This window comes from Candoia aspera, chromosome 3 (assembly GCF_035149785.1).
Source record: "Candoia aspera isolate rCanAsp1 chromosome 3, rCanAsp1.hap2, whole genome shotgun sequence".
Taxonomy (NCBI): domain Eukaryota; kingdom Metazoa; phylum Chordata; class Lepidosauria; order Squamata; family Boidae; genus Candoia; species Candoia aspera.
Genome location: NC_086155.1, coordinates 205940901 through 205959136, shown reverse-complemented (window position 1 = coordinate 205959136; position 18236 = coordinate 205940901). Strand labels below are relative to the sequence as shown.

The 18236-nt window shown below is 42.9% G+C and overlaps 1 protein-coding gene across 3 annotated transcripts in view; it reads left to right on the top strand.

Moving 5' to 3' along the window:
* Positions 1-15640, top strand: part of TSNARE1 (t-SNARE domain containing 1) — a 209151-nt gene extending 193511 nt beyond the window's left edge. The window contains exons 10-11 of one of the 3 annotated variants that reach the window (XM_063300282.1): positions 13049-13163; positions 15204-15640. In XM_063300282.1, coding sequence (XP_063156352.1) covers positions 13049-13144 — 96 coding nt within the window. In that variant the 3' untranslated portion in view covers positions 13145-13163; positions 15204-15640. Of the gene's footprint in view, positions 1-13048; positions 13164-13464; positions 13908-13936; positions 14288-15203 lie in introns of those variants that run through there. The other 2 variants (XM_063300281.1, XM_063300283.1) reach the window with 2 other exon arrangements.
* The last annotated feature ends 2596 nt before the right edge of the window (positions 15641-18236 follow it).

Sequence of the window (18236 nt, the reverse complement as noted above, 5' to 3'; positions counted from 1 at the left end):
ACACTCCTCGTGTTCCATCATGTCAGCCCAAGTTGTGAGATGCTTAAATCTCAGAGATAAGGGCATGATCTTCTGCATTTTTCAACCAGGAATAATGCCAGCATTCTTAGTCTTCCCACAGTGATCCACCAGCATTTCCACACCATCAGCTGTCAGACAGTGCTGTCCAATAAAGCCATCCATGATTTATTATTCTTAAATGACAGTAGCAGATTCAAGAAGCTGATGGCTGCTGACAGTGGGAATCCAATTAACCTGAATAACTATCTTGATTGTGGCTCAATTAACATCAGCTGCCAAGTGTCAAGTGAAAGCCCAGCTAATAGAATTGTCTAATTAATTCACAGCAGAAGAGAGCTTTGTTGGGGATGTCCCAACACCTTCACCTTTGCAGTTGTTATTAGTTTTTCTTTTTTTCTTTTTCTCTATACTAGAGAGATAGCCATCCACTTATCTTACTGTTCCTTTCTGAAGAAATGAAATCAACATTGAGAAAGACTCATTAGAACAGGGTTCTCCCAACCTTGGCAAATCTAAGAGGTGTGGACTTCAACTCCCAGAATTCCCCTGCCAGCATGGATGGTGGGCCAGAAAATTAGTGGCTGGGGAATTCTGGGAGTTGAAGTCCACACCTCTGAGAGTTGCTAAGGTTGAGGAACACTGCTTTAGAAACCCTGAGAAATTCTGAGGTATGCATTAGCATTCTGCTACTTCCTATCACTTTTTCCTTACTTTTTCCCTTGAGGATCTTTGTAGGATCTTCTTTCCCACCATTACCAAGCAAGGATGCGCTTATCCAAATTTCTCACCACCTATTGAAGTTTTATTTACAAAATTAAGATGATTCATTTAGAATTACCCAATTATCTCCCATTGTTCTTTATTTAAAATATGTATCCTTCTACCCTTTGCTCATACATAAAATAAAAAATAAAATTCGAAAAATAAATAAATAAACATGTCTTTGCCTCTATTTCCAATGCTCAGAGTATACATTCAGAATGCTGTCCACGCACAAAAGAGAAGTTTGCTATAAAAGAAAAAGATTAGATGTTGGGAAGTGGAATCCGTTGTGGGTTTCTGACACTGTACCTTTTCAGAAATAGAAGCCAAGGTCTATTATCATGCTTAAGGTTTGAAGCACCCTACTAGGGAAATATGCAATTACGATGTGGAATCTGTGCACCAGCCTAAAAGTACTATAAGCAGAAATAATTATATGCACTTAATTCATTTGAATGTTAGAGGAAAATCCTGAGAGTGCCTTGGACTGCAAGAAGATCAAACCAGTCCATCCTCCAGGAAATAAAGCCAGACTGCTCACTGGAGGGAGCGATATTCAAGGCAAAACTGAAATACTTTGGCCACCTAATGAGAAGACAGGACACCCTGGAGAAGATGCTGATGCTGGGGAGAGTGGAGGGCAAGAGGAAGAGGGGCCGACCAAGGGCAAGGTGGATGGATGATATTCTAGAGGTGACGGACTCGTCCCTGGGGGAGCTGGGGGTGTTGACAACTGACAGGAAGCTCTGGCGTGGGCTGGTCCATGAAGTCACGAAGAGTCGGAAGTGACTGAATGAATAAGCAACAAAATTCATTTGAAAGTGAAACTGATGAATCTCATAGGTTGCAGTCTAAGAAATATCTACTAGCAGGGATCTCCACAGGGTATGTCTGAAAAGGCAAGATGGTGGCCATAACAGTGTGATTGAAGTTCTGCTCCTTTTTTATGTCCAACAGGCAGAGCTTCAATCACACCGTTGAAATCACCATCTTCACTTTTTTAACCATACCCTATGGACACTCCTGGGCTGTTCTTGTGACCTCCTCCTCCCCCCCCCCTCCTCCTTGGTTGTGTGGAATCCACAGCATTGGTATCATGTGTTAGTGGATTCAACAGCTTCTCAAGCCAAACCATTCATTCTGACTTTGGATGACTTTCAGTCCTTGATGTTCTGCCATGCAAAACAAGTACACTTGGAAACAGGTGGCCAAAAGATGAAGCATGAGAACAAATGCATAAGGGCTAGCTGGCAAGTAACACCCTCACGTACAAAGAAATATTTGGTGCGGTCATCAGCCTGTAATCATGGCAAATAAAAGCCTTTTCACTGTGTGCAAAAGCCACTTGTGGATCCTAGCTTTTGTTGTTTATTCATTTAGTCGCTTCTGACTCTTCGTGACTTCGTGGACCAGCCCATGCCAGAGCTTCCTGTCGGTCAACACCCCCAGCTCCCCCAGGGATGAGTCCGTCACCTCTAGAATATCATCTATCCATCTTGTCCTTGGTCAGCCCCTCTTCCTTTTGCCCTCCACTCTCCCCAGCATCAGCATCTTCTCCAGGGTGTCCTGTCTTCTCATGATGTGGCCAAAGTATTTCAGTTTTGCCTTTAATATCATTCCCTCAAGTGAGCAGTCTTTATTTCCTGGAGGATGGACTGGTCTGATCTTCTTGCAGGCCAAGGAACTCTCAGGATTTTCCTCCAACACTACAGTTCAAAAGCATCGATCTTCCTTCGCTCAGCCTTCCTTATGGTCCAGCTCTCGCAGCCATATGTTGCTACGGGGAACACCATTGCTTTAACTATGCGGACCTTTGTTGTCAGTGTGATGTCTCTGCTCCTAACTATTTTATCGAGATTTGTCATTGCTCTTCTCCCAAGGATTAAGCGTCTTCTGATTTCCTGACTGCAGTCAGCATCTGCAATAATCTTCGCACCTAGAAATACAAAGTCTTTCACTGCTTCTACATGTTCTCCCTCTTTTTGCCAGTTATCAATCAAGCTGGTTGCCATAATCTTGGTTTTTTTGAGGTTTAGCTGCAAGCCAGCTTTTGCACTTTCTTCTTTCACCTTCATCATAAGCTCCTCAGTTCCTCTTCGCTTTCAGCCATCAAAGTGGTATCATCTGCATATCTGAGATTGTTAATGTTTCTTCCAGCAATTTTAACTCCAGCCTTGGATTCCTCAAGCCCAGCATGTCGCATGATGTGTTCTGCGTACAAGTTGAATAGGTAGGGTGAGAGTATACAGCCCTGCTGTACTCCTTTCCCAATCTTAAACCAGTCCGTTGTTCCATGGTCTGTTCTTACTGTTGCTACTTGGTCGTTATACAGATTCTTCAGGAGGCATACAAGATGACTTGGTATCCTCATACTGCTAAGAACTTGCCACAGTTTGTTATGGTCCACACAGTCAAAGGCTTTAGAATAATCAATAAAACAGATGTTTTTCTGAAACTCCCTGGCTTTTTCCATGATCCAGCGGATATTGGCAATTTGGTCCCTAGTTCCTCTGCCTTTTCTAAACCCAGCTTGCACCTCTGGCAATTCTCACTCCATGAATTGCTGAAGTCTACCTTGCAGAATCTTGAGCATTACCTTACTGGCATGTGAAATGAGTGCCACTGTTCGATAGTTTGAACATTCTTTAGTGTTCCCCTTTTTTGGTATGGGGATATAAGTTGATTTTTTCCAATCTGATGGCCATTCTTGTGTTTTCCAAATTTGCTGGCATATAGCATGCTGACTGCAGTCAGGAAATCAGAAGACGCTTAATCCTTGGAAGAAGAGCAATGACAAATCTCGATAAAATAGTTAAGAGCAGAGACATCACACTGACAACAAAGGCCCGCATAGTTAAAGCAATGGTGTTCCCTGTAGTAACATATGGCTGCGAGAGCTGGACCATAAGGAAGGCTGAGCGAAGGAAGATCGATGCTTTTGAACTGTGGTGTTGGAGGAAAATTCTGAGAGTGCCTTGGACTGCAAGAAGATCCAACCAGTCCATCCTCCAGGAAATAAAGCCAGACTGCTCACTTGAGGGAATGATATTAAAGGCAAAACTGAAATACTTTGGCCACATAATGAGAAGACAGGACACCCTGGAGAAGATGCTGATGCTAGGGAGAGTGGAAGGCAAAAGGAAGAGGGGCCGACCAAGGGCAAGATGGATGGATGATATTCTAGAGGTGACGGACTCGTCCCTGGGGGAGCTGGGGGTGTTGACGACCGACAGGAAGCTCTAGCGTGGGCTGGTCCATGAAGTCACGAAGAGTCGGAAGCGACTAAACGAATAAACAACAAGCATGCATTACCGTGACAGCATCATCTTGCAAGATTTTGAACAGTTCAGCTGGGATGCCGTCGTCTCCTGCTGCCTTGTTATTAGCAATGCTTCTTAAGGCCCACTCAACCTCACTCTTCAGGATGTCTGGCTCTAGCTCACCGACCACACCGTCAAAGCTATCCCCGATATTGTTATCCTTCCTATACAGGTCTTCCGTATATTCTTGCCACCTTTTCTTGATCTCTTCTTCTTCTGTTAGGTCCTTGCCATCTTTGTTTTTGATCATACCCATTTTGGCCTGGAATTTACCTCCAATGTTTCTAATTTTCTGGAAGAGGTCTCTTGTCCTTCCTATTCTATTGTCTTCTTCCACTTCCGCGCATTGCTTGTTTAAAAATAATTCCTTATCTCTTCTGGCTAACCTCTGGAATTTTGCATTTAATTGGGCATATCTCCCCCTATCACTGTTGCCTTTTGCTTTCCTTCTTTCTTGGGCTACTTCTAGTGTCTCAGCAGCCAGCCATTTTGCCTTCTTGGTTTTCTCTTTCTTTTGGATGTATTTTGTTGCCGCCTCTTGAACAATGTTGCGGACTTCTGTCCATAGTTCTTCCGGGACCCTATCTACTAAGTCCAGTCCCTTAAATCTATTCTTCACCTCCACTGCATATTCCTTAGGAATATTAGTGAGCTCATATCTAGCTGATCTGTGGGTCTTCCCTAATCTCTTTAGTCTGATCCTAAATTGTGCAAGAAGAAGTTCGTGATCGGAACTACAGTCAGCTCCAGGTCTTGTTTTTACCGACTGTATAGATATGCACCACCTTTGGCTGCAAAGGTTGTAGTCAATCTGATTTCGGTGTTGTCCATCTGGGGAAGTCCATGTATAAAGCCGTCTCTTAGGTTGTTGGAAGAAAGTGTTTGTTATGCAGAGTGAGTTGTCTTGGCAAAATTCTATCAGCCTATGTCCTGCTTCATTTTGTTCTCCCAGGCCATGCTTACCTGTAATTCCAGGTGTCATTTAACTGCCCACCTTAGCATTCCAGTTTCCCATGATGAAAATAACATCTCTTTTAGGTGTATTGTCCAGTAGGCGCTGCAGATCCTCATAGGACTGCTCTACCTCAGCTTCTTCAGCATTTGTGGTTGGGGCGTATATTTGGATCACTGTGATGTTAGATGGCTTGCCCTGAATTCGAATTGAGATCATTATGTCATTTTTTGGATTGTATCCAAGCATTGCTTTAGCCACTTGACTATTAATTATGAAGGCTACTCCATTTCTTCTTTGCTCCTCTTGTCCACAGTAGTAGATCTGGTGGTCATTTGATGTGAAGTGGCCCATTCCAGTCCATTTCAGTTCACTGATGCCCAAAATGTCTATCTTTAATCTTGACATCTCCCCAATAACCACATCCAATTTGCCCTGGCTCATAGATCTTACATTCCAGGTTCCAATGGTGTGTTGATCCTTAGAACATCGGATTCGCCGTTCACCAGTAGCACCGTCGGCCGCTAGCCGTCCTTTCGGCTTTGAGCTAGCTGCGTCATCACATCTGGGGCTAGTTCAACTCATCCTCTGTTCCTTCCCAGTAGCATTTTGACCATCTTCCGATGGTATAGCGACATGTCTCTGGTTGTACTGATATATTTAGTTTTCACGGCAAGAATACTGGGGTGGGTTGCCATTACCTTCCCCAGGGATCACATTTAGTCTGGCCTCTCTGTCATGACCTTCCCGTCTTGGGTGGCCCTTCATGGTTTAGCTCATGGCATCATTGAGGTGCTCAAACTCCAGCACCACGACAAGGTAACGATCCTTTGCTGAAGGGATCCTAGCTATTTTGTTTAATTAGAGGTTGTTTAGCATCATGGGTCCAGCTTTGCAAGGTGCTTTCATTATTCTGCTCAGCTGGACAGAAGTCAACCCAGATGAACTGAGAGGACAAGGGGATGGGGTGGGGAGGGCCAATAGCTAAAGATGTAAATTCCTTTAATAATGAATTTGAGGGGGTGTTTGAAATAAATATTGCCTCTTCATTTAAAAAATTAAGGCCAGATTAAGGAATGAGGTATGAATGGCTGTCTACATTTGTTGGTTATACATTCATTTTTGTTTTCCAAATGCTCTGGAACAGGTCAAATGTAGGTTAAGTGGTGCATTTGTATGGAAGTTCAAATTGCTTTAGTCCAAGTATTGGACTTGCATGGGTGTTTACACAGAACAAAATGTCTTTTTGAGAGCCAAGGAAAGGAGGGAATGGAGCTGTTATGCATCCTCAGAAATTATCTCACCAAGTACTTAAATAAAAAGCAGAGATTATTATGGATCCTGAGATTGTATTTATGAAATATTTACTTAAGAGGTTTTTTTTAGCTTATGGTAATATTACTGAGATGTTTAAAAAGCAGGTGCTTGAGGCATTCCATGAAAATACTGAGTGAATAATAAGAATATGATTCATTCTATCTGCTGTATAATCATGATAGGTAGATAAATATGATGGGTAGGTAGAAGGGTAGAGAGATAGTTGTCTAATATACAACTCATACAGGTAATTGTAAAGCTTATTGTGGGAGAGGAAAGTTTAGGGGGCTCTTTAGGAAATCTATAGGGATGTGGTAGCACTGCGGGTTAAACCGCTGAGCTGCTGAGCTTGCCGATCGGAAGGTCAGCGGTTCAAATCCGTGTGACGGGGTGAGCTCCCGTTGCTAGTCCCTGCTCCTGCCAACCTAGCAGTTCGAAAACTTGCCAATGTGAGTAGATTAATAACGGCATTCTGTTTAGTCATGCCGGCCACATGACCAGGGAAGTGTCTATGGACAAACACCGGCTCTTCGGCTTTGAAATGGAGATGAGCACCGCCCCCTACAGTCGGACACAACTGAACTTAATGTCAAGGGAAACCTTTACCTTTACCTTAGGAAATCTGCGGTACTTGCAGACAGGGCAAAAGGGTCATTTGATGTGAAGTGGCCCATTCAGTCCATTTCAGTTCACTGACACCCAAAATGTCTATCTTTAATCTTGACATCTCACCAATAACCACATCCAATTTGCCCTGGCTCGTAGATCTTACATTCCAGGTTCCAATGGTGTGTTGATCCTTAGAACATCGGATTCGCCGTTCACCACCAGCACCGTCGGCCGCTAGCCGTCCTTTCGGCTTTGAGCTAGCTGCGTCATCACGTCTGGGGCTAGTTGAGCTCATCCTCTGTTCCTCCCCAGTAGCATTTTGACCACCTTCCGACCTGGGGGTCTCATCTTCCGATGGTATACCGACATATCTCTGGTTGCACCGATCCATTTAGTTTTCACAGCAAGAATACTGGGGTGGGTCCTCTGTATCCTCAGGGTCTAGCACCACGACAAGGTAACGATCCTTTGCTGAAGAAAACCTAGACAGCCAGGAGCAAAACAATGGAAAATGAGAAGAAGCTTTTCGTCTTGAAGCTACAGTACAATAGACAGAATAAAACGTAAGAACATGCGAGAGAGTAAAACACATAGAAATAGAAAATTTCCGTAACAGAGTTTAGGACAGGCCTGCAGAAGAACCCTACACGTGGTGGCCAGTCCCCCTGAAATGCAAGGTTGGTAGATGCCAGATGGGAACAGGGAGGGCTGAGCCAGATTGCTGGGCATAATAATGGTGAGGAAGCCATGTAGAGTAGAAGGTATGGTGAATTCTTAGAGGAGAATGATGCAGGTTTTCTTCTAATCCAGTGGTCCCTGGATGACCAAAATATCAGGAGCCTTGGACTTAGGCAATCATTGGTAAATTTCAGAAGGCAGAGTAAGACAGCTCCCATCCATGGGATAGTGGTGGATAAATGCAGACTTGGCATGCAGTACTGAGAGCTGGTTGTACAGCAGTAAAGCCACAGCTCCATTGGAGATTTACTGCACTAGATATCAAATTCAGCATCAGCCATGATGCCAAGCCTAAGAACAAGACGGTTTGTGCTATCAGCTGTACGGCCATTGTAGAGATTGGTAGCACTGACCCAGAGGGAGCTGGTTGCAAGTATCTGCTTATGAAGTTGGGCTGGAGGGACAAACTAGGGAAGCTGCTGGTGTACCAACTGCCCTGCTGCCCAATGGTAGCCCTTCACAAGCTTCTGGGCATCATCTGAAGCTGATGTTGGCATCCTTGAGGCTTCTGGTTTTAGAAGACTTCAGCTTATGATTTCATGGCCTCTGGGGCAACCATGGGCTTCTCTCAAGTACTGGCAGCTCCAATATGTGTGGGCACACAACCACTAGATTTGTATAAATTTAGTGGCAGATCAGATGTGATCTGAATATATTAGACATTGACATCTGTCTATGCCAAGGTCATGTGTGAGAAGGTGGGCCCTCTAGACCACTTTGAAGGGAGAGGATCCATTAAGATAGTCTCCTGAAAGTGCCTGGTAGACCCAGAGGGCTTCCAGAAGGTAATTGGGGATTTCCCCAGTGAGTGGGTGAGTGTTTGGTCTCATGCCTTGTTGACCTCTGGAATGCAGAGGCCACCAGAGCACAGGAGTGATTTGCTCCTACAGGGGCACTTCCCAACCAGGCAGTTCCTAGGATGCCAAGAAGCTGCAAGGCACTAAATGAATAGACACACTTCAGGAGCAGTGATGGTATAAAACTACAAGGGAATACCAAGCACTGGTATGGTTCATGATCATAGTACCTGCCCAGGGAAAAACATTCCCCTGAAATTTGGAAGACCTGGTGGAGGGGGATCAGCTTCAAAAGATTCCAGAGAAGCAGATTATCAGATTCCTTTCAGTCAGGGTTCCGAGCTGGTCATGGGACAGAAACAGCATTGTATGCTGTGGTGGATGGCCGTTGTCCCATCGCCATGAGAAGTGGCATGGAGAAGATCTATCTGTGTGGTTGCTAGGAGTTGACAGTGACTTGATGGCATATAATCAATCAATCGTGAGAAGTGAGAGGGCCAGAAGAGAGGTCTTTTCCACAGTAGCCCCCACCCTGTGGAATGCACTGTCCCAGAGATCCCTATCTTTCCACGGTTTGGGAAGTTACTCAAAACCACTTTTTCTTCGTAGGCCTTTGGTCCGTACTGAGAAGTTGTGGTGACCATCTAGTTTATGGTTTAAGCCCTTAATGTGGGGGTGGGGGAGACTAGTAAGGGGTCTGCTTTGTTTGTGCCATTCCCGAAGTCAGTTGAATTTTATTGTGGATCTTAAATGCTCTAAAGCAAGCAAATGAAAATGCCATAAAGCAAACAAATGAATTTATTCACCAGCCAGATGCTTTCAGGATACTGATCCATAACAGGATACTCTTATAGATCAGAATATCAGGATATGGATTCTGATCTGTAACAGGAAATCATGCTTCTTGCAGCAAATGATTTCATTCGAACACTCTTAGGAGCGTTCGCCACCTCGCAGGGCTCCTGATCTTAAGGACTGAATCAAGCAGCTATTTTGACAGAAAGACAAATTCCCGTCAGGTGCAAGATTAAAAATATATTTTAAAAAATGGCTCAAGATCATACACTAACTCCGTTTTGAATCTGAAGCAGAGGTATTTGCTGCTTCTTTGTTTTCTTTTAATTGGTGGAGCTGCGACTCCTGCGTTCTTTCCCTCAGACGTGATCGTCTGGCTGTCACAATTCTGTGCCTGGCCACAAAACCAGGCCTGGGTTCCCATTCAGAAGATTAGTGGAAGAAATCCACCGCTGCAATATTTGCTTACCTGTAATTTGACTTCCATGTGAGAATTCTTATATGGGTCACATGCATTCTTTCTGGTTGTCTTTCATCCTTAATGCTTCCTCTCTCTTGACAGCCTCATTTCGTATTCATTTTTTAATGTAATCTCTTTAGCTTTAATCCACTTTTTGGAGGGTAATTGCTTTCGCTTGGTCTGTCCTCCCCCCCACCCCAACGTTGAGTAAGTAACTGAGTACGTCTTATGGAGTTGAAGGAAAGATGTAACATTTTCTCCTCAACTAATGCAGGGACTCAAAACTTCATTGCTTGCATCAGGAGCCTCCCTCAGGTATGGGATGAATTTAGAATGAATTTGGAAAATCACATTGTTTTCCTACATTCTAAATGCGCGCAGGGTGGTTTCGGTCTTTGGGTTAATGTAGCATTTTGATCTAGCAATGGGTGAATATCTCATAAGTGGTTTCATTCCATGTCTCATTTTTCAGACCGTAAGTTTGCTGGGACCAATTCCTCTTCCCATTTCAATGTATTTGATTATTTTTTAAACTTGCACGAAAGCCTTTATGCGTGGATCTCTGGGTATTTGTTCTAGTGGGTACATTTATCTCCATAGAGCATAAGTTACAAACTCCAGCTGCATCTTAGTTCTTGTCTGCTCTAAGCTTCCTTCCTCGCATTATTCCACTCATATGGAGGATGAGTCCCAAAGGTATCTACCAGGAAGGAAAAGAGGAGGAAAAGGAGAGAAAGAGAGAGGAAAATATTGTTCAGATATCCTTTATGCTTTTTAATATTAATTTTTTTATATCAATCTGCTTTTACTTCTAACAGAATTGTATAATATCAACAAAAAGGATGAACCCTTGTTTTAATAAATTCATGTTTTCCTACTTGCAATAAGGGCATTCCTGTAAATCTGCATCGCTGTGGGTTACTCCTTTCCTGTCAAAGTTCTCATCTAGGTGGTTCTGGGAATCCAGAGGTCCACCCTTTCTAGGCAGTTAAATCACACTTTTATTACCTAACTTGCGTCAAAGAGCTAAGGAGGAGAGGAAAACACATGGTACATTTCCTAAATTCTTGTCTGGCATCCTGTGCTTAGCATGTGCCATTGCTTACATTTGGTGCCTGTGCAGTGACATCTGTTGCGGCAGGGGATGGGGTGTTAAAACAGGCAAGGTGGAAGACATGGCATCACAGTTGAAATCCCATCCCTCTGTACATGCATGCAATGTCAACATATGTACGAAAGATGGTTGATTGATTGATTATGTGCCATCGAGTCATTTTTGACTCCAAGCAACCACATAGATAGATTTTCTCCATTATGATCTGTCCCTAACCTGACCTTTCAGGTCTCCCAATGGTTTACCCATCACCACTGTAACTGAGTCCATCCACCTTGTTGCTGGTTGTCCTCTTCTCTCTTCTTCCACCTTTCCCAGCAGATGGTGCTTGAATCAAATGCCTTCTTGTTTGATGGACGCCTCTGTTTCTGGGCCTGTGCGTGTGTGTGTTTGTGTGTGTGTGTGTGTGTGTGTGTGTAATGGAGATCTCACTTGGAAGATAAATGAGTTAATGACAGTAATTCTGATTTCCCTTTTAGTGATATTGTCAGCAAACCAATCCATTACCTATGAAATACAGGGTCAAAATCTAAAACCTTGATTAATAGGCATTGTTCCTTTAGCTGTTGAAAGGAAATGTAGTTTTCTCCCTCCATTTAGTTTTTAAGCTATTTCACTTCCTCCTCCCATTTTATTTTATTTTATTTTTATTTATTTATTTATTATTCACATTTCTATCACCACCCATCTCCCCCTAAAAGGGGGACTCTGAGCGGTTTACAATAAAATTCACCTTAAAACCTCACATCATAAAATCACCAGGTCAACAGCTACAATACTAAAATACTAAAAATATAACTATAGAATCCAAGTAGGAGATTTCCATTCCGTCGGGAGAACTCTACATCACCAGCCACCCCCAGGAAGAGCTGTTGGCCTTCCCATCCCAGGCGAGGCGGCAGAACCAGGTCTTCAAGCCCCTCCGGAAGGTCGGGAGCGAAGGGGCCTGCCTCACCTTGGGGGGGGGGGTAGAATGTTCCACAGGGCGGGCGCCACTGCAGAGAATTTTAGAGATTTTATCCCTACGAAGTGCAGTTTTCTTCATTTGACCTTAGTGATGTATTCCCATACCAAATCTGACTGGCTACCAAATGCCATTTTCCTACCTGACTACATGATTCCCAAATACAAGAATCACTTATGAGATTCAGAGGGGGGGGGGCATAAACCTAAATTAAATAATTCAGTGGAGTCACTTAATGGAGTTGTAGGCTATTGAATTTATTTATTTATTTATTTGTTTGTTTGTTTGTTTGTTTATTTATCAATCAAATTTGTCACCGCCCATCTCCACCGACCGGAAGGACTTTGCTACAGGTATGGCAAACAGCGGTTAACGCAGATTGGCATGCAGCCATCCAACTCTTTTCTAGATCCAGAAGAGATTGACCTCCCTGAATGTCATTTTAAAGAACCTGGTTGCTTATTTAAATCAATATTTCCCACTTAAATGGTTTTTTTTAAGTTAATATTATTGACCTTTGCGAACAGAAGTGCTAAAGCAGTAATTTAACAGCAATGTGCTGTTACATGTTAAGGAAACTTTCCCTTAAAAGGTCACGGGCAAACATGTGAGTATCTTTTAAAATGTAAAAGGTCATCTTTCTCTTTTAGGACCACTGACTTGGCTCAAAAATGATAGGGTACTACTGGATCATAGATGCAATTAAAGACAACAGTGACCACTGCAATGTTTGGTTCAGTTCAGTCTAGATGGGGAGCTGGCAACAATCCATAAAGAGAAGCAATTTTGGAAATGTGTCCATCACCACCCCCCACCCTTAAACCATCACAGACTGAGCCCTGAGACAGAATTAGATGAAAACTGTCAATAGCATTTATTAACGTAAATCACACAATGCTGGACTCAAATGCACCACAGAGGTTGTAGAAAAGGCAGAGCTACAACTGATCTCACACATTCAGAGGTGAAACCAAGGACTGATGCATAGCAGAATCACACTTCCTCTTTATATGTGTCTGTGTTAATTTTTAGTGGGGAAATGTCTCCCTTGTCCACCAATCAAGTGGTTCACCACCCCAGTTTTCTCCACTTCTCAGAACATCTCAAGAATTCCTAGTGTTCATGTAATATAACCCATAATATTTTTCTGTGTCACATCATGATTAGTTGCTCTTCATTCTTGTCTTTATCCTCCTCAGCAGCGAGCTAGGAGAGTGAAATGTTGTGTCATCTCCGCTGGCCTGGTCGTTCTTCTGATCTTCATCATAATCATCTCAGTTTCCATCAAGAAATAAACCCACCAGATTTCCACAGGTAGGCTCTTCTAACTGTTTCATAGGGATCAGAAGAATTAAGGGCATTAGGTAGAGTCAGAGAGTGACTGTTGGTGAGGAAGAAGCAGTGTGAAGAGGGCAACCACAGGTCTAGAAAGTAGTATGTATTGCAACTGTATCATCTTGCTTCATCTAACTAAAAGTTTGTTAGAGTCAATAACACCTGGAGCTTTTAGCTGCTTCTCACATTACCTTCCCCTCTTGAGAATTAAATAAATTTAAGCCTACTCCTGATGAGAAGAATCTCCAATATTAGGATATTTCTCTCCTTTTGCTTACAGAAAAAAGTCAATGCTAGGAAGATCATTGGGGCAGTTGCTGCAAGACGCTAACAGAGAACGTTATAGAAGCATCTCCTTCCAAGATTCCTGGCTCCTCTGAATCCTGAACTGTATGGCCACTGTTACTCTCTGCTAGTTATCTCCTGGTGGTAGTTTTTGCTTGTTGCTACTGATAGCCAACATAGGGTCAGTGCCCTATAGCTTTACCCATGACCCATTCTGGAATTGGCCTCTTCCATCCATGCCAAAGAACACAAAATTGAAATTGAACCAATTGTCTATAAATCCAAGATGACACAGGACTCCCATGGTATTTTCCCTTCCCTAGAAATGATTTGCCTGAAAGATGGCTGAGCCAGCTGTTATTCTTAGTTTGTAAAGCAGAAAATGCACCATTGATCCTTCAGCTCAGTGAGCAAGGAAGAGCCAGCTGTACCTTGTGTTTGATAAGTGCATGCTGTTTCCTTGCAAGGTCCCTTCTTTCTGTATGTCATCTCCTTCCCTGGAACAGCTTGGAAGAAGAAGAAGAAGAAGAAGGTTGGAGAAGATCCTGAAGAAGTTTGATCTACCTCCCTCATTCTCCAAGTAGTAAATTAGCCAAGCATTTGAGACTTGAATTGCAAATTGACAGTAATGGTCATTCTACTTCTAACCTGGACAAAAAAATGTATTGTCATACATATAGAAGACAGCTCAGTCTTTAAACATTACATTAGACACTAGGAGTAATACTGATCAGCCTTTAGGCATCCCTTGGGAGAATTAGGGATGCTTAAGCATGTCAGTCCTATAAGGTAGACCAGATCAAGAATCCAACTCCACAGAAAGACTAGAACTCTACTTTATTGAGATAGGCTCTAGTAACAGACCCTTGCAAGTCTGCTTGTGTTTTACCTTCCCTCCCTGTTACACCCCATTGAGTCAGGGAGGCCTCAATTCCAAGGACTTAAGGAATGTTTCAGTCTTTGTTTCTGTTACAGCTTCTGAATATTCTCAAGGCCACCTTCCTGGCTGTCCTCAAAGAGATTTAACCTTTATGAAACTGCTGTGAAGTGATTTAATCAACACCTGTCAGCCGTGGGCAGATTGGATTTGAGCCACTGATTTTGACTGTTTCTGAATGTCCTAATGTAATTCTTGCTCAAATTATCTGTATGTTTAAAAAGCATTCCTTGGAGAAAAAGTGTATTTCAAAATTATATTTAAATAATTGCTTAATTGTAAGTTTCACCAAATGATTTTTAAAAATAAAGAAGCAAATGGATCCAATTTATGGGTGAACAAAAGGAAACATGATCTTGATTGGAAATAAACTGATTCACCCATCCATAATAGTGTCCATAAATTTGCAAACCATACAGAGTGAAAGTTATGGTAGATCTGCGCAAAATTCCACCAACAATTTTCTATATCCATGTGGTTGAAATGTTTGTAACACTCAAAAGTCAAATCCAGTGGAAATGATTGGATTCCTTAGGGCTGGTTTTGGTATAACAGCAGTTCCTAGGTTCCTTTCAACTCTTTGATTAGATTTTCCTCCTGTTTCATGCTTTGATCCCAACAGATACTCTGGAAGGATTTTTTAGCAAGTCAAGTACTCCCAGGATCTAGAGCTATGGAAATTCTACACAGTGGGCATCAGAAGGTGGATGCAAGGCAATTACTGAAGGAAATAATTATGTTGCTTAAGCAAACGAATTATTGCCTGTAGCTTGTCTTCCCTTTGACCTAATTTTTAGACGTTGGCTCCATCAGTGATGGGAGCAAGAACTCCTGTTGTTTCTTACTGGGTGATAGAAGTGAGATGCATACCACACTATCTGGATATCCAAGATCCCTTTGGAGAACACTGGGTAAAGTTTCCTCCTCTGGCAAAGCACATCCAAGAAGAACTGGCTCCTTGGATCTCTTTCCTTGGAGTCTCCAGCATGGGCATCCCCATGGAGGCAAAGGCTGTGTGTGTGTGTGTGTGTGAATGACACTTTGAGACATGTGACATCATCTGGGCTTGTAACAGATGTCTATAATCTCCAACACGGTTAGTATTTCCAAGGGTCAGCCTGTAGAGGGCAGAGGGAATGGCCTTGAAGGACAGGAGGAAGAGCCGCTACCAAGACAACAGTCAAATAAGTGGGGCTTGAGCCTGGACCAAGAAACTAACTTGAGAAAACACCTCAGACAAGCCCCTCCCTAGTTCACATGAAGATAAAGGGGAGGGGGGAGAACATTGAGACTTGTAAGATTCTGTTACGATTGATTCATTGACTGGTTATGTGCCATCAAGTTGTTTTTGACTCCTAGAAGCTACATAGATAGTTTTTCCCCATGATGCTTTTTCCTAACCTGTCCTTTCAAGTCTCCCAATGGTGCACTCATTGCCACTGTAACTGAGTCCATCCACCTTGCTGCTGGCTGTCCTCTTCTTCTTTTTCCTTCTACCTTTCCCAGCATTAGAGCCTTCTCCAGAGAGCTGGGTCTTCACCTAATGTGTCTGAAGTAGGACAAGTTGAGCCTGGTCATTTGTGCCATGAGTGAGAACCTGGGTTGATTTGTTCGATGATCCATTTGTTTGTTTTCTTGCCTGTCCATGGTCTTCTCAGGAGTCTTCTCCAATACCAACATTCAAAGACATCAATACTCTTTCTATCCTACTTTTTCATTGCCCAATATTTGCCTCCATGGAGTGTCACAGGGAGACTGTTTTACTATAGCTGTTACAATAAAAGTAATCCTGACCTATATGGCATTGGCCTCTTAGTCTGGTTGAACTTGCAATGCTGACGTTGCCTGGTCATTAGCTCTTTATTAAAATGTCACCATTATCTATCTGTGTCCACCTGTAATGCTGAGCCAGACTAATTAAAGACCTACCAACTATGTTCACACAGTTTGGTCAGTGGGATTACTTTTTAACCTTGGTTAAGTTGTGCTTTTGGGGGAGGGGAGGGGGTTTCTTAGCTGTAAACAACTCTAGGAAAACTTAATGGCTTTGGAGAAGCACTATGTTATTATTAAATATATGTCTGAAACTGTGAAAATTGATTAATTCAGTAACAAAGTTGCATGTGATGTGTGAAGGCATCCTCTGTATCCTCAGGGTCTAACAGCTCTGAGCAGCTCATAATCTTTTGGAGGATCAGCAAAGTGTGTTTTGAAGTTTCGGGACTGAAAAGAGCTGAGATTCGTAGACATTATTATGGTCGTGGCTGTCGCCTATTAGCAGAGGATGTGTTTTGAATGCAGAAGGTTCCAAGTTTTTTTTCCCCAAAATCTCCAGTTAAAGGAAGTTTTTAGCAAAAGTTGAGAAAACCCTAGACCATCGCAAGAAAGGGGCTGCAGATGGTTAGAAAATTGCATGTAAATCCACTTAGGCAGCCGGGCTATGAAAAACCCTCTGGAAGACATTAGAGATCCTCCATCAGAGAAGATCGTTTTGACAAAGACATTAGAATTCCCTCTTAGAAAAGTCTGGATGTGTTGGCCATAATTCTGCACTGTTGCTCATCAGGCCTGCTGCCTGCATGCTTCATTCTGAAAAGCTGAAAATCCCATTTCCAGGGTTGCTGTGGCTTCTGTGCATTTTCAGCTCCTTCCCCAACTTCCTTCCCGAGGACTGATCCTAATATACAGTAGCAGCCATGGTTATTCCCACTTATGAGCAAATGTTGAATGAAGCAATAATTCAGCCTAACGAATGTTGTAAATAAGGGCAAAACACGGCCGGCTGTCTTCCATGAAATTACTCTTGCTTCCAAAATTGATGCCAGGGGGACAGTTTTGCTTATTGGCTCTCTGCTTTTATCACTGTGTTGCACGTTGCTTAGCGGTTGAGAGAGCAAGCCAGATTGCAGCGATCTTTTCTCCAAAGCTGCAGGGGTTTCATCAGATTTAGCCCCTCCCTTTTCTTCGGATAACATTGACCAACCGATGCAACACTTTCCTCTGCCCTCACTAGGCCAATATGAAGGAACATTATTACTCCCGCTTTGCAGATACCCTTTTCCAACCTCTCACATCCTTTTCAGGTCTACAAATCCATCAGTCTCTTTCTACACCATTCACAACCTTTGTCAGCCTGGCTTCTGGGAACGTTCTAACTTGCTTTGCCTTAAGAAAGTACCTGGCTTCATGGTCACCAGGAGCATGTTGAAGTCCAGAAATGTCTTGTTTGGGGCATGCAAATCTGGGAGACTTCAATTCCACATTCTCACATGTTGGCCTCATGAATGTGCAGTTTACCACAATGCATTGCTGAATCAGTTGTGATTGTTGGGTGCATTTTGGAGTAGCAGAAGAACAGCCCTGCTGACTTAGACCAGAGGCTCACCTAACCAATGTTCTTGATGCCAGTCAAATGCCACTGCACATTTTTTCCCCTACAGCGGAATAGACAGCGAGAAAAACATTATCTACAATATTAAAGATAATAAAGATAATATGTAGCCATTCTGATTAGTCATTACTGACCAGCTTGACATCCATAAATGTGTTTAATCCCCTTTTAAATCCACTCAAGTCATAGGCCATTCCTACATCTTCTGGCAGGAAATTGTCTTTCTTGAATCTTTCACTGTTTGGCTTTCTTGGGTGACCATAGGTTCTTTTATTAAAAGAAGGGGGGAATATTTATTTATTTATTTGTTTGTTTTCTATCCCGCCTTCATCATTTTTATAAATAACTCAAGGCGGCGAACATACCTAATACTCCTTCCTCCTCCTATTTTCGCCACAACAACAACCCTGTGAGGTGGGTTGGGCTGAGAGAGAGGGAC